Raw genomic sequence first — 15,149 nt, forward strand, 5'->3', positions numbered from 1 at the left:
GAAAAGAGAAGAGAAGAAAGAGGAGAAGAGTGTATGTCAGAATAACACAACTAAACAATAATGACAGCACCATTCTCATTCTCAAATACAGTGCATACACAGGAACGGCATTACACAGTTTCCACATTCTCAGCTATCCACCAATTCCAGAAAGACTTGAGTCCTTCTTGAATCGACTAGAGTGCACTGGTCACACAGGGCACTGACCTACAATGCTATATTACATTTCTGCAGTATCACAGTGTGAGTATTGTGCTTGCCTCAGCCACTCCTCCACCTATTAGCTTTGGGAATCTTCCCCACCCTTCAGTAGCAGCTGCCCTCTGAGCCGTGCCACCCGGCTGCCCCCTGCCCTACCGCTGCCAGGACGGCGGCTCGCCAGCACTCACCATGGGCTTCTTGTACTCGTTGGGTTTGATGCAGCGGACGAAGAAGGGCTGGCACACGCTGAGCGTCCTCATCAGCAGCTCCAGGGAGCGTTTGAACTGGCTGCTGAGCGTGGGAGAGCGCTTCCTGGTCTCCGCGCCCTGCGCTCGGACAAAAACAACAGCGCAGCGCGAACGCGCTAGCTCAGGAAGGGGGGACGGGAGGAAGCCACGGGATCCTGTTTCAGCTCCCTGCTCTTTCACTGTCCCTCACTCTCTCTATCCTCCCTCTCTCTTTTCTTTCCTTCTCACACAGGAAAAGGAGAAGAAGGTCCGCGTTTGGGATGTTGTCGCCCCACAGGCATATTATTAGACAAGGCTGAGAGCAGACGGTCCAAGGTGTTTCCCCTTCATCTTTAAAGGTCAGAGCTGTTTGGCTGAATCAAAGGGTCCTCATAGAGTCAGTGTTTTATTTCAGGACAAAGTGTTCTGAAGAAAGGCTGATTCTAACCGAAAAAGACAGATGTCATGACGTTTTATATATTTTTACTTAAAACAGCATCGATTCTCCGCTCCCTTTATTTCCCCACTATTCAAAATTATTATGTGTGCCAACACCAAGTAATATCAGTGAGCGTATCTTTACATTAAATAGAGTTTAATTTTGCTTTCATCAGAAAATAAAGGTAAATCCATTTAAACATCACTTCCCAAGTGACAATACTGTAGAGTGCTAACTGAATAGACTGAACAAACTAAGATGCCAACGATACTAAGCTGTGATGACAAATTGTACAGATTGCAGCTCAAAAGTACTCCTAATATAATCTCTTCAGTACACAATGCATGTTGTAAAGTCAGACAACAGGGAGACTGCCCCAACTATCTCTTCCTGGTCTACCTGGAAAGACCATGATGGCAAGACCCGGTCACCACTGACACTCAGAACAATCCTTTTCCTGCAAACTGAATGGTCCACTCTATCCTGTGGGTCCTTATGTGAGCTGGTTCTTATTCCAACCAGTTCCACAACCAAACACGAACAAATCAAAATATCACCAAGAACATGTACATGATTTGTCTTGAACTGAAAGCAGGTTTGCTCTGTATACACTTACTATAATAAGTGTGTATACTAAGAGGTGTAATAAGGATTCAACTAATTAATGCATTCATTCTCATTTGGTTGGAACATAAACCAGCATAAATAATGGGCCACAGGATTGAATTTGGGAAACCATGGTCTAATTTGTTAGTTCACATAAACTACTATTGGGGGCTGTGTGTCATTGTGTGAGCTAAACCTACAGAAAGATGTGGGCTATTCAGAATGCTTCACATACAACATCTTCTATAGAAGTGTTATACTGACATCACGACAAACCTTGTTAAAATAGATTAGATGAAAAACACAATGGGATGGATATTCTCATTTTCAGTCCTTCTGTGCCTGAGACACCATCCAGACTTCAATCATTTCAGCTGGTTTTCTGTAGGAGATTCTCTCATTCAAATCAATAAGATTTTGAATAGAGTCAATCATGAGGAAGATATTAATCTCACCAAAGGTGGTTATTTCTCACCCAGCACAGAAGACAGAGAAACAGAAAGTGATGAATAGACAAGGTTCTTGAATGGTGGTAATGGGATGGGAGATGCGTCCAGTGACATCATTATGATGCTGGGGAAAGGGACATGGCAGAGGAACAGACTGGGGGGGGGGGCTGTATTTTTTACCTTTGGGGGAGGGGTACCTGGCTGACCGAGCACACCACCAGGTGAATAACCACACAGAAACTGAGGTAGTATTTCAGACAGAGAAACAGGAGAGAGAGGTAATGTTAGCGAAGCTAGCATTACAACTTGTGGCAATAAAAGGAGAAGAAATTGGAAACTTTAAATTTCAAGAAGGACGCAGCCTTGGAAGACAAAACAGCATGCACCATTAAGCACAAAATAATCAGGCCTAGGTTATAGTCTTGTAGTTTTGTATTAATTCCCAAGCTTAGCTCTTTGTCATAAGTAGTGACACTGTAACACTAATTAAATCAGACAGTGAAACACATTTGAACTGTTCAGTGTTTCATCCGTTGACGGTCAATAGTCAATATAGTATATTACCATGGCAACATCAGCCTGGAAGATTTGCTTGATGAATTTGTTCTTGGAGGAGTGGACCAGCTGGATGATGTCACCGTGCAGAGTGTCTCTGTTCTTCTCCAGGAAGCCTGCAGAAATGTAGAGTTAATATCAGTGACCAATATGACACAGAGCCTGTATATGAAGACAAATGTCCCAGGGGGTGAGGAAAAATGCTGTACCTCTTGTCTCGTAGTAGACCACCCCAGCAAAGTGCTGTATCCCAAACTGTGTCTCATAGGTGTTCTTGGGTGGGATGTAGTTGGTGTTGAGTTTGTGCTGGGAGTTGAGCTTATTCAGCATGGTGGTATCAGTACCCTGTGGATGTAGCAATGATGAGTATGAAAGACATCCTATAGAGGCCCACAACAGAGTGAAGCAATCAAGAAAAACCTTAAGAAAAAACTAGATTTTATGAGTCACAGTAAAGAAAGGAAGGAAAGATTACGGTATGCTGGCGTGTGCCAAGAGTAAAGAAATGTAGTCTTGTAGCCCACGGTAGTTGAACATTCCACTACGTTCCCTTTACCATACTGCACTAATCTTTGTAATACAGAAGTGGATCTTGTCCTAAATGTAGATTTGGGAGTTACTGCCATGTTCTGTGCCTGTGGCCAAAACTCTCCAGTTCCCCAGAAATCATCTTTCTCTTTCCGGTGGGGAATTGTTTTTCATGTTCCTCTTCCTGTCATTTCCTACCCTCTCTCATCACTTCTCCAGGACATAATTATTTTACATATATTTTTTCCCATTTCCCATAGTTCTGTCTTTCCTTTCCTTTCCTTTTCCAACCTGAGTTGTACTGTACACCCCACTTTTATCCCCTTTATTCCAGGTACCTTAGGGAACTTGCTTTCCTCGTCGATGAGGGAGATGATGTTCATTGGCTTTATGGCGATCATGTCAAGAGCGTCCTGGTTGTCAGTGAACTCGATGTGCTGCCAGTTTATGTTCTCCAGATTGTACTCCTCCTGCTCCAACTTGAACACGTGACGCACAAAGAACTGCTGCAGGTTTTCGTTGGCGAAGTTGATGCAAAGCTGCTCAAAACTGCAAGAAAGGTTACTGACCTATCAGTACCATAACAAAGGCTTATCGCCGATCAATCAAAGTCAGTTTCTCAGACAAAAAGACAAGCAGGCAACCAATCACACAATTGGTTCAGAAGATGAGGATCATCATGGTCAGTCTTTTTTTCAGTACAGTGACACAGCATTTGGAATAATGGCTGATTCTTTACCAGGGAAGAACATTAGCATTAGCTAAGCACATAATCATTTAATTTTAGCAGCTGCAATAAAAGCATTAGCAGAAAGCTTCCAAGAATAGGTCTGCTAAGACTTGCCTGTTGATTGTGAAGTTTTCAAATCCAAAGATGTCCAACAAGCCGATGGATCTCCTAACAGCCTTGGGTTCACTGGATGGAGGTTTGTAGATGGCAGCATTGATCTTTTCCACTATCCACACAAAAAGCCTACCATAGATTCCCTGGAAAAAACAATATCAAATGGTGAGCCCTTGGGATAATAATGATATTTCATAATATTATGGTTTGATTTCTGGTCTTCTGATTCTGAACTTCTGACACTTAAAGGTGTGATCTTTATTGTGTAATGCATGATACCAACATGATACCAACAGTACTACTAAGAAAAACTGATAAATTAAATGGGAATCAGTGCAGTACTGAGACAAGAAACAAGTGTACTAATTCAGTCACAGACATGGATGCTAATGTTATTCTGTTATTCAAGACTTTTGTGTTCAGTGTTTTCGTAAGTTTCAGGTTATGCACTTTTGGAGGTTTTATAAAGTAAGCCAATGTATATAAATGTATTCATCGGGTCGGGAGGGTTGGGTGAAGTTTCACCTTCATGAAGGCATCCCGCACATCCAGGGCCTGCTCCATACTGAGGGGGGTTGAGACTGTCTCACCTCGTGTGATGATGGTTCGGCTGGTCAGACAGTTCATCAAGTCTTTGGGGTCAACCTAAGACAAACCACAGCATTTCTCAACACACCTTATGTACAAATATGCACCACATCTCAATACACTCAACACAGCCTACTTACAGATTATACAAGTAATGCGTGTACACAACAGAACATCAGAACTACAGAATACCTCAAGACCTTCAAATATTACCATGTACAGTCTACCAACATAACCACATGAAATCTCAACACAATATAACCTCTACCAGGTCAGGATAGTGAGAATGTCCATGTTTAGTTTTTTAGGGGATGGTGATGCCATGACCGCTTCACATGAGCTAAGCTGTACTCAGGTTTGATCCACGTTGTGACATCACACTCACTGTCTCTGCTATGCAGGCTCTGGGAGAAATTCTGTTTAAGACCAATTTCACAAGACCAAGCAGAATATATGCAGATGCAAAAACGCCACAAAAAGCTTCAGACGTTGAAAGCATCTCAATTACGACAATGAGGTGGTGAAATAATCTGAAATTAAAATGTAAAACTGCATTCAGCACTCCTAAACCATGTAATGGTGCATACTGACATCTCAGAGATGTTTGCATCTCTTTCATTTAGTGCTTAACAAGGTTACTATATGAAGCTACACACAAACAAAATCAGCTTTTCTATCTGAGTTAACTTAGTATGAACTTGTTCTTTCATAACTGTAAACCCTAACAGACACATTATTACATGGATTTCGAGAAGGTTGCTGGGTGAGGATAAATCTGAAGAACAATTATCCAACATTTTTTCTACAATTTACCTTTAAAGGTAGTCACCATTTTCCAACCATAGTCAGAGAAAGATAGATTTAAGTAGCCTTTAATTCTAAACTGAGACACAAGGGGGCACTTGTAGCCACTGTATTTGAGAGAGACCAAGCTAAACTCATTAAATTACAGAGACAGTACTGTATCTATTTCCCATTGTTCAAGCTCTCCTTTGCTCCCCACTGCCTCTCTGTGTAAGTATTTCACTTAGAGGCCCTCATTAAAGTTACATAACTATGATCTTTTATTGCTTATAATGACTCTGTAGAGGGATACCATGATGATGACGACACATTTGAGCTTTTCTTATGAGGAAACAGCTACACACAGGAGAGTAGATAATTTGCTTAGAGCAAAATAAGCCAGTCCCACAGTTAAAACCTAACAATGGGGGCAATGACAATAACAATGATTATATTGCTAATGTTTCTGAACACACAAATGTGTGTGTGTGTGTGTGTGTGTGTGCGTGTGTGTGTATGTGTGTTTGATTATGAGCTTATGTTTCTGTGTGTGTGTGTGTTTGTATGTGTGTGTGTGTGTGTGTGTACGCGTGTGTTCTTGTGCATGTACAAGTGTGTAATTGTGATTTTGGCTTGGAACAGAGGTAGTGGAACAGTAAAAGGTCCAGAGGGACAGCTGTCTGACCCAGACATGACTAATCAATACCAAGCATGACAAATCATGAAAATATAACAGCGTGAGTTGTATATCGCACCTCCAGCAGCATTGCGGCAGTACTCAGGTCCACACAGCGCACCACCTCACATGCATCCAGGTTGTCATATGTACGGGCTGGGAGGGGGGCAAAAGAGAGAGGATTAGGCTCTGACCCTATCACAAACAGGGAGTTATGTTTGATTCCTTTCCTCCTTACTGAGCGTGTGCTAAAAGACTTCAGATTGTGCTGCGGCCCCCCCTGCTGGCTCACCTTCGTAGCGCAGGTTGCCCATGTGAAGGATGGCAGCCAGGAGCTTGGAGATCTCCCAGTTCTCAGTGTCGGTGAACATGAGCACCTTCATGGCCGAGCGGATGTTCGAGTACTCCTTCTTATCGTCCCGCCCGTCACACACTGTGCAGTTTCCCTGGCAACCGGAATCAATAAATCAATGAGTGGCGAGTGCACAAATCCAAACATATTGGCATGAGGTCAAACATGGTACTTTAAGCATTTAACCAGTTTTACAAAAAAAAACATACTAATGATGAATATTTACAAGTGAGGGGTGCTTTAGAGTTTTTTACTGAGTATAAAATGTCTTTTTTTTCTCCTCGGTGATGACATGTTACTCTCTTTGCTATTACAGAGCAATAGGCTATAGCATCTACCTTTCCCTTCCTCTCACTTCGTGGAAGTGTGGTTGTAAGGATATTGTTACAGCACCGTCTCTTTCACCATAGCAACATAGATGTAATGCAATCACAATGCTAAAACATTGCCTCTCTTGCGAAGGTATTATGTGTTTACAACACAACAAGTTTCTGTCACCATAGTGAGGTTAATGCAACAAAGCAATAATGAAACTTCGCTCACTATGGTGAGGTAAAATAAGCATATTGCAGTTACTAAGCTGTAATTAAGTTTCTCTCACTATGGTGAGGTAAAATAAGCATATTGCTGTTACTAAGCAGGAATGAAGTTTCTCTCACTATGGTGAGGTAAAATAAGCATATTGCTGTTACTAAGCGGTGATGAAGTTTCTCTCACTATGGTGAGGTAGGTGTAGTCAGTGGCTTTCCCCAGGCCCAGCTTCTTCTTCTGGTCTGGGGTCATGCCTTTCAGCATGCAGTAGAAGATGTGGTAGTTCCTCTCATCCCGCGCCTGGGGGAACACAATCACACACAGAACAAGACATAATTCCTACCTGCAGCCTCACACTCTAAAGCAAACAGCCAGATGTGAGGAAGGCCAGGGGCCCCTTTTCATGTCCATGCCCCCCTCCCCCCGGGATACGACCACGCAGGGGTATATAATCCAGACATGCTACACTTTGAGGGTAGGTGCATCCCTGTGGTCTCCATGCCCCAATGCACCTGCACTAATTTCACCTTGCAAAAGTCGGCAATCTGACCAATACTGATCTTCGCTGAGCAGGGTTCTGCAGAATAACTTATGAAACAAGCAGACACCAGAGGGCTCCCTGCAATTGTGTAGCTTTCTTTTATTTCCTAGCCAGACGCCCTTTTGTACGGTGACTTACAGAGCCCTGGAAACTACAGCCCAGAATACAAACAGCAAACACAAAGGCTTCTGACATTCTCTAACTGGAATTAACTTTCAGGTAGCAGTCATTTTTTTTCTTTGATTAAATGTCATGTACCGCTTCAAAATGCATTATAAATGACTGAATCACGCTGATTGAAAATTGCAATATTGTAATACACTGCACAGCTCTCTCTCTCTCACTCTGTATTCTCTCTCTCTTACTCTCTCTCTCTCTCTCTCTCACATACCTGTCTGCACACCCGAGACTTCTCCAGAAGGTATTGTTCAATCTTGGCTCCCTCGATAGCCCCCCTCTTGTTGAAATGAATATCAATGTATTTTCCAAAACGGCTGGAATTGTCATTGCGGATGGTCTTGGCATTACCAAAAGCTTATGGGAGGAACAGACAGCCATAAAATTAGCATGAAAAAAAACTCAGTAACATTGATCACTAACAGGGTCAATCTAAGCTGCTACATTAGACACATACATTTTCTTGCTGGAAATGTGTATATATTTAATAATAATCATTATCGTTAACATAATGATATCAGTATTAAAAAAAACAAACCCACATAGCAAAAAGTCCTTGGTGGGCTGAGATGGAAATGAGTTACATAATCATGACATCATCCCTTATTTCTAGGGGTCATCATGCCCCTCGGGACTGGCTCACTGCCTCTTACCTTCCAGGATGGGGTTGGCCTCTAGCACCTGCTGCTCGATCCAGGAGTGCTGCCCACTGATGGCTGCCAGAAACTGCAGAATCAGCTTAGTGCTCTCAGTCTTCCCCGCTCCAGACTCCCCACTGGGAACAGACACACGTAATGTACAGACACATGCACAGAAACACACACACCACCACAAATACACCTCACCATGGACTCAAACATAGAAATAACCTGGATGGCTTGCAGATACAGGGAAAATCAACAAGAAATACTTAGTAATAGCAAAATGCAACAGTTTTGAGGACAATGAAAGGCTATGCTATGGGCTCATTACAGTAAGCACAATATTCAGTTAGTATGAGTGAGAGAGTGTGCTGGGAGCCGGGTATTATCTAACCTGATGATACAGCACTGGTCCTTGTTGTTTCGCTGCATGTTAAAGTAGCAGTTGTCGGCGATGGCAAAGATGTGGGGTGGCATCTCCCCGATCTTCTTGTTGGTGTAGAGGCGGATCTGGTCTGCTGTGTAGATGGGCAGCAGCTGGTATGGGTTCACTGCCACCAGGATGGAACCCGTGTAGGTCTACGGGGGTCAAAGTTCAGACAAAACAGAATGAGCCTATATAATTTGGTGATCAAACTCATAACATTATACAAATGAGTTATATTGCATAGGTTATGATAAATCCAAAGTATGTAGCTTCATTGTGAACTGCCAAGTTTAATGCATTGAACTTTTATAAGTTTGACTTTTTGATGTTTCTGATTTAAAAAATTTTTTTAGTGTTATGCATTCATATCATCACTTACAAGAATCATAAATAAACATCATTAACAAGTTCCTTGCTCCAAGAACAAATTAAATGAATTAGTAACAAGCACATGCATCATGCTGTACCAGTAAAAAATTGATAATATTAGGATCACCTGTTCCTTTACAAGGAACATGCTTCCTATTCTCAGATACAATAACTAGCTGTATATGAATTTCAGCAGGACAGAAGCATCACTGGTTATATGGATTAGTAGTCACCTTCATACTGTGTTTTACCTGTGCCTCAAATCAAGGCAAGGAGGTGAAATCACCCCCAACATGATACCTGCTGCATCTCTACAGTAAAATTAATGAAGCCTCACCAACAACTGGATTATAAACACATAAATCACTTTTCAATTAGTCAGAGACTGTAAGCCGCGAGATAATATCTTTCACAAGTTAGGCGCGCATAAGATGAATTAGAAAAATATCTTTCTCTCAATGTCTTTCAATGCCTGTGGCCGCAGAATCAAGTTACACACAACAGTAGTTCAAGGGCACAACGTGCGATGAGCAAACGTCTGGACCATACAGTCACCCATCATGCAGTGGGTGTGTGAGTGACACCGTGGCCACAATGACGGTGGTGACACCAACAACTGGTATCATTGTTGGGTGGGGGGTGGGCGGGGCCTAGGCTAAACAGTGATGACAGATAACTCGCGTATCAGGTATTAGTGCAACAATAGCAGTGTATCAGTGTCTGTTACTGTAGACAACAAAGCCATGTTGAAATGGAGTACTTAAGTGATGGAACGCAATGGATGGTAAGCAGCCATGTGAGACGTCTCTATACTTACCCTTCCTCCGCAGTTGGTCTTTAACAGAGAAAAAACAGGGCGATAGCATGTTGATTAAGGCCAAGAGCGAGACAAGCACAGTTGGGAAATACAATCTCAGATGGAATGGTCTAGTGTTCCTGACTGATCTGACTTGGATCAATCAGACTGATGTCAGTTGGACAGACCCATCTAGTGCAACAGCCCCATAACAGGGCCCTCCTCCTGAAGTGTGGGCTTTGTCTCCGGGGCTGTAGAAGCCTGGACCATGTGTCACCAGGGATTTTGGGGCTCATGAAAAGATCTCAGTTTGAGCCCCACTACCTCAGAAAATCCAACGTTCTAATATTTTTTGAGGGTCCCTGTCAGTCAGGGCCTGTGGAATCATGCTAACACCCACCCCCCCTCCCCCACCCCCGCTTTACAGCATCCGTGCATGCTTGCACCTTCTACCAATAGTTTATTCACAGTGAGCATAAGATGTGAACTCCACTTAAAGCAGCATGCAAAATTTTTTTCACATTACACTACAGTAAAACTACATTTACATGCTGAATAGAGATTGAAAATGTATCTACAGGCCAACAAGCCCAATGCAATATTTTAAGAGACTCGCGATCTGACTCACGGAGGTCAGCCAATGCTAGCGACACAAATTTGAAAGAGATGACATTGTTTACATGTCACTGTAGGAATTAAACTGAGAAATATTCTGCTGGTGTACAGCTCAAGGAAAATTATGACAGCAGAGGGTAATCAGAAGGGAATATTATTTTCAGGTTTAGTCAGGTGAATTAAAAAAATATTTCAGGTGCAGAGTAGGTAAACGAGACAAAATGCATCATTGCATAGTGGCATTAAGATGCAGTACCAGCACAACCCCCTGACATGTTCATTAGGACTGAAAAGCATTGTTCACACCCTTCGTGTCATTAAACTGAGTCATTTAAGCAATAACATTCTTTTGCCTGAGTGTGAAAAAAGCCACATTTGTAATGTAACCACCTATCACTTCTAAAAAAAGTCAAAAAGCAAAACACAAATCTAAAAAACCATACCATACTAAGACGTACAAACATTGACACTTGACATACAAGATAAGTCTGGGGCTTTAAACTTGATATCAACTATTTGTGCAAAGGGAAGGTTGGGGTTTGCGCAATCCTGTGTACCTGAGCTCCAAAGAACATGCACGTATTCTAAATCATGCTGTTGGCCCATAAAGTTTGTTCAGTAATGTGATTGGCTCCTGAGCCTAGGAACCCAGGTCTTTAGCTCAGCTGGCTGATTAAGTCTTGTGAATTGTGCCGTGTGATTGTGAGGGCCTGGGTTTGGGAACCAGGACAGGGGCAGCGGGGTGGGACTCACATAGATCAGGTGCTCCCTATAGCGGATCAGCAGGTTGCGGAGGATGCCGGCTTCGTTCAGGTCCCCCAGCCGGATCATGTCTTCGACGCCGTGGATCGAGGTGGGGTGCATGGGCTTGATGTTGGTGGCATTCTGAGGGGAGATCCAGTGCTCCTGGGGGAGTGGGGGTGAACAGGAAGAGGAGGAACAAAGAATATAAGGTTACACAACAATCCTGACAAACCAATCCTGCTTCAGTGGCACAACCACCAATTACAATCATCCCGTGCTTAATTTAACCCCACTGTCTGTTACATTGGCACTAGAGATTTAAATATAAAATACATTTAGAGTTAGAAAAACTCTTGAAATATTTCCTCATAATAACACAAGACACTACTAAATGGCAAGTGTCTTACAAATGCATTATTATTAAAATTTTTATTATTAACATTATTATTATTATTTGATTATATTATTTGAGACAACATGCAGCAGGTACTAGGGGTTAAACTTTAAACCTTGTATGCAGAGAAATAAAAGAGAAATAAAAGTATGACGCCCTGCTGGAACACAGTAGTCTATTTGTATTTTGTGCTATGTACTTTCTGTTTTTAATTTCCTGAGCTTTCTGGCGATTCTTGTTTGTTCTTAGTCTACTTCCAGACCTGTGCAAGTTCTTCGGTTTGCCAGTCTGCTACTCAAAGTTTCATAATAATGGGATTCCACTCCATCAACTCTCTAAACTACACACAGCTCCTAGACCCAATCTGGCCTACAACTATTCATTTATGACAGCTGCAATTGTTGCATTTCTTGCAAATAGCAATAGTAAACAGCAACAATCAAAATATAGGTTTGTTCAGCAAACTACACTTAATAATAATGAATTGACTTTCTGAGCCTTTTAGATTATATCACATTTTTGTATTCCTGATACTAACACTGATGTTGTCCACTTTTATAAGTTGTTTGGGATAAGAACATCCTCTAAGTGATTGTAATTGTAATAAATTATAAATGTGTGTGTGTGCCAGAAACATATCTATAATCACTTTCAGCTGGCATGGTATTGGGCTGGTTCATGATTACTAATGGACTTTGACCCTCGTAGCATACAGATCAGTAAGCAATGAGATAGAAATCGGACAAAGCTGGCATATCAGGAAACATTACAAGGTATTGGGGACAACAGCAGAAGGCAGTATGTAAAACACCACTTAATTCACCAATTCACTTAAAGAAACTTCATTTTTAAAAAAACAGAGAGGAAGAGAGCAAATTAAATAGACATGAATGGAGTCCAGGCCTATATCCCTAATTCTTCTGGAGGTTACCCAGGTCCAAGAAACTTACTCCTAACTTGTACCACACTATAATGCAAATATGGCCGACATAATATGAAAAAATACATCATACCTACGTAAAGAGCATTTGGCTGTCAAGTAAAATGGTTTGGATCTTTTCATGCTCATTAATTTAACCAAATAGCAAGTCTTTGCTTTGTTTTGTTATAGCTGGTGAGGAGTCACAGGAGTATGTAAATAAATAATAGAAAAGTTATTCATTATGTTGTTACTTCTATTGCGAAGAACTTGAATGCAAACATGAATGTATTATGAACAAGCCAATTAAAAAAAGAACAGGAAAAGCATCATCGCTGTGGTTGGGATGGTACTTGTTGATCAATGACTGGATCTACAGGTGTGCTGAGACTCACATTTCCCTCGTCATCCAGGACCTGGATCTGGCCGGAGTCGCAAAGCTTGACCACGGCACCGATGGGGACAACAAACTCTCGGCCGGTCTTGAGGTCCAACCAGACATAGTCCCCCTGGAAAAGAGACCAGTTGGTCTAATTCCGTTTATTTCCCCATCAACTGATCGCTTTGTCCTTCCATCCATTTTGTTTCGGTCCATCCATCCATCACACATTCATCCCTACATACCTGTACATCCAATATGATAAGATCAGACACTCCAATGCAGCGACAGCTCCAAAATCTGCCTACTCTTAGCTACAAAGACTGTAAATGTTAGTCTAAATATAATTATAAATTTCTCCAATGCTGGGTTTAAATAAAGTAAAACAAGCCATTTTCGTTGATCTACAATAACAACAAGGACATCTCTGGGTGACATTTTTTGAGTGCAGAACTTATTTTATTGTTGAATGTGCATATCATTTTGGTTCAGTGCACAAATTAAAAGACTCTTTGTTTTACAAAGAGGAACCCTGAGGAGAGAGGGTGATTGATGAAGGAATTCAGTGAATTGCAGGATCACAAGGCTGACTGAGAAACCACATCACAGGGCCATTTTACCACTGTGGCACACAAACATGAATACACACACACACACACACAATACAAACAGGAGCACAAACAAGCGTTAACAGGGTGCACACATTCACACACAAACCTGGGATTGTCTGCTGAGTTCTCATAAACAACAGCCTTTGTGTTATTGCTGAATAGCCTGGCATTCCAAATAGGCCAGATAAACTTGGCTTTAACAATGTAAAGAGCAGTGGTGACTTGTGAGCTGAAAATTGGTGGGGCTGAAAACTTTACCTTTAAACTGATCATTGGTCTCTACCAGTTTTCATTCATTTTCCTTGATTAACAAGCATGCCAACGATCTGAAATAATTAACTGGCTAGTAACACACAGCTTCTTCAGGGAGATTAAATGATAAATTCAATTTAGAAAAGGCTGTTTTAATCACTAAGTACACTTAATGAAAAAAATACACCACTCTGTTACTGCATTAGCTTTCAGCATAAACGGTAAAAGAAAAACCTGTGCTTCAAGATTGTTTATAAACTGTACAATCTCAGATCTTTACCACAAATATTCTTTGAATGTGAGTGCAAAGAAGGAAGAGGTCTACATCTATCCACAATTAAAGCTGATAAAACATGCCCAATTTTGCAATGCAAATACAAATCATTTTATTATTTGCTAAATGGCCTAATGGCCACTTCTGATGGTACCGAGTATTTTGAGAATTGATCATTGTATTGATAAACAAGGGAAATGACTGGAAACAGGTTGAGGCCAATAATCAGTTTAAGGGGAAGTTTCATGAGTTTGCATTTCACCACCCACTGCTGGTAAAGAGAAGAGCACCACCAGCAAGCCATAAACCTCAGAAGGGTTGGGATTGTTTATTACTTGGATGGGAGTAAAATTATATCCAAGGCCCCAGCATACAGACTCCATCCGCCCAACATAATTGCTGCACTCCCTTTTGCTCCCAACAGACTTGGAGTCCTCTGGTCACCAATGCAAATGAGAATTGAATTCCCAGTTGACTTACTGGGTGAAATAAAGGTAAATTTAAGGTACAAGACCTTTAGCCACAATACTGTGTGGCACCTGCGTCTGCCAGTTCAGGAAGCCTAATTGGAAAATACTGCATCTGATACAAAAGCCTTTTGACTAATCAGTTCTAAAGCATCTAAAATGAAGCATCAGCATCCAAAATGAAGAGTAGGACAGCATGCCAACTGTAAATGAAGCAGCACACAACAAATATTATCAACATGACTGATGAACAACAATAAAGCCTGTGTTTCAGTCTTCACATCTGATTGACTAAAATGTCCTTAGACACAAAATAAATATCAAAAAGAAAAAGCCACAAAAACCCCAAAGCAACTTAATAATTCACAACGTAGCCCAATTAAAATAAGTGGTGGGCACTCTAGTTTTAAGGTTAGGCACCCTAATCATATGTCTTTCAACAGGAAAGTTCTCTGTTTCCAAGAATAAATTTAAGACTCAGCAAAAACACCTGTGCATACACACAAACACACACACACAGATACTCTCACCCACTCTTTCTTATTTGTGTTTGTCCTACCGGTAGCAGGGTGCTGTGTTTGAACACAGTGTTGACATTGCGCACCAGTGCCCACTTGGCCTGGTCTTTCTCATACAACTCCACGTAATCCCTTCTTTTGTACATCGTCCAGCCACAAACTGTGTTCCATAAAGACCCCCACAAGTCAATGTTGTGTGTGTCTGTTTCCTCAGCCGATAAGACTGCTATAAGCAGGAATTAAAGT

The 15,149-nt window shown here is 41.6% G+C and overlaps 1 protein-coding gene across 1 annotated transcript in view; it reads right to left on the minus strand.

Annotated features, from left to right (window-relative positions):
* myo7aa (myosin VIIAa) overlaps positions 1-15,149 on the minus strand; it is a 38,229-nt gene extending 23,080 nt beyond the window's left edge. Inside the window, exons 1-15 of the mRNA XM_064301226.1 lie at positions 14,945-15,149; positions 12,798-12,911; positions 11,099-11,251; positions 8,533-8,717; positions 8,151-8,272; positions 7,712-7,854; positions 6,966-7,079; positions 6,189-6,342; positions 5,976-6,052; positions 4,375-4,494; positions 3,850-3,992; positions 3,344-3,554; positions 2,687-2,822; positions 2,487-2,593; positions 390-527 (exon numbers count right to left, since the gene is read on the minus strand). Of these exons, the coding sequence (XP_064157296.1) occupies positions 390-527; positions 2,487-2,593; positions 2,687-2,822; positions 3,344-3,554; positions 3,850-3,992; positions 4,375-4,494; positions 5,976-6,052; positions 6,189-6,342; positions 6,966-7,079; positions 7,712-7,854; positions 8,151-8,272; positions 8,533-8,717; positions 11,099-11,251; positions 12,798-12,911; positions 14,945-15,049 (2,022 nt within the window). The 5' untranslated portion in view covers positions 15,050-15,149. The remainder of the gene's footprint in view (positions 1-389; positions 528-2,486; positions 2,594-2,686; positions 2,823-3,343; positions 3,555-3,849; positions 3,993-4,374; positions 4,495-5,975; positions 6,053-6,188; positions 6,343-6,965; positions 7,080-7,711; positions 7,855-8,150; positions 8,273-8,532; positions 8,718-11,098; positions 11,252-12,797; positions 12,912-14,944) is intronic.

Source organism: Anguilla rostrata, chromosome 12 (genome assembly GCF_018555375.3).
Source record: "Anguilla rostrata isolate EN2019 chromosome 12, ASM1855537v3, whole genome shotgun sequence".
NCBI classification, from domain to species: Eukaryota; Metazoa; Chordata; class Actinopteri; order Anguilliformes; family Anguillidae; genus Anguilla; species Anguilla rostrata.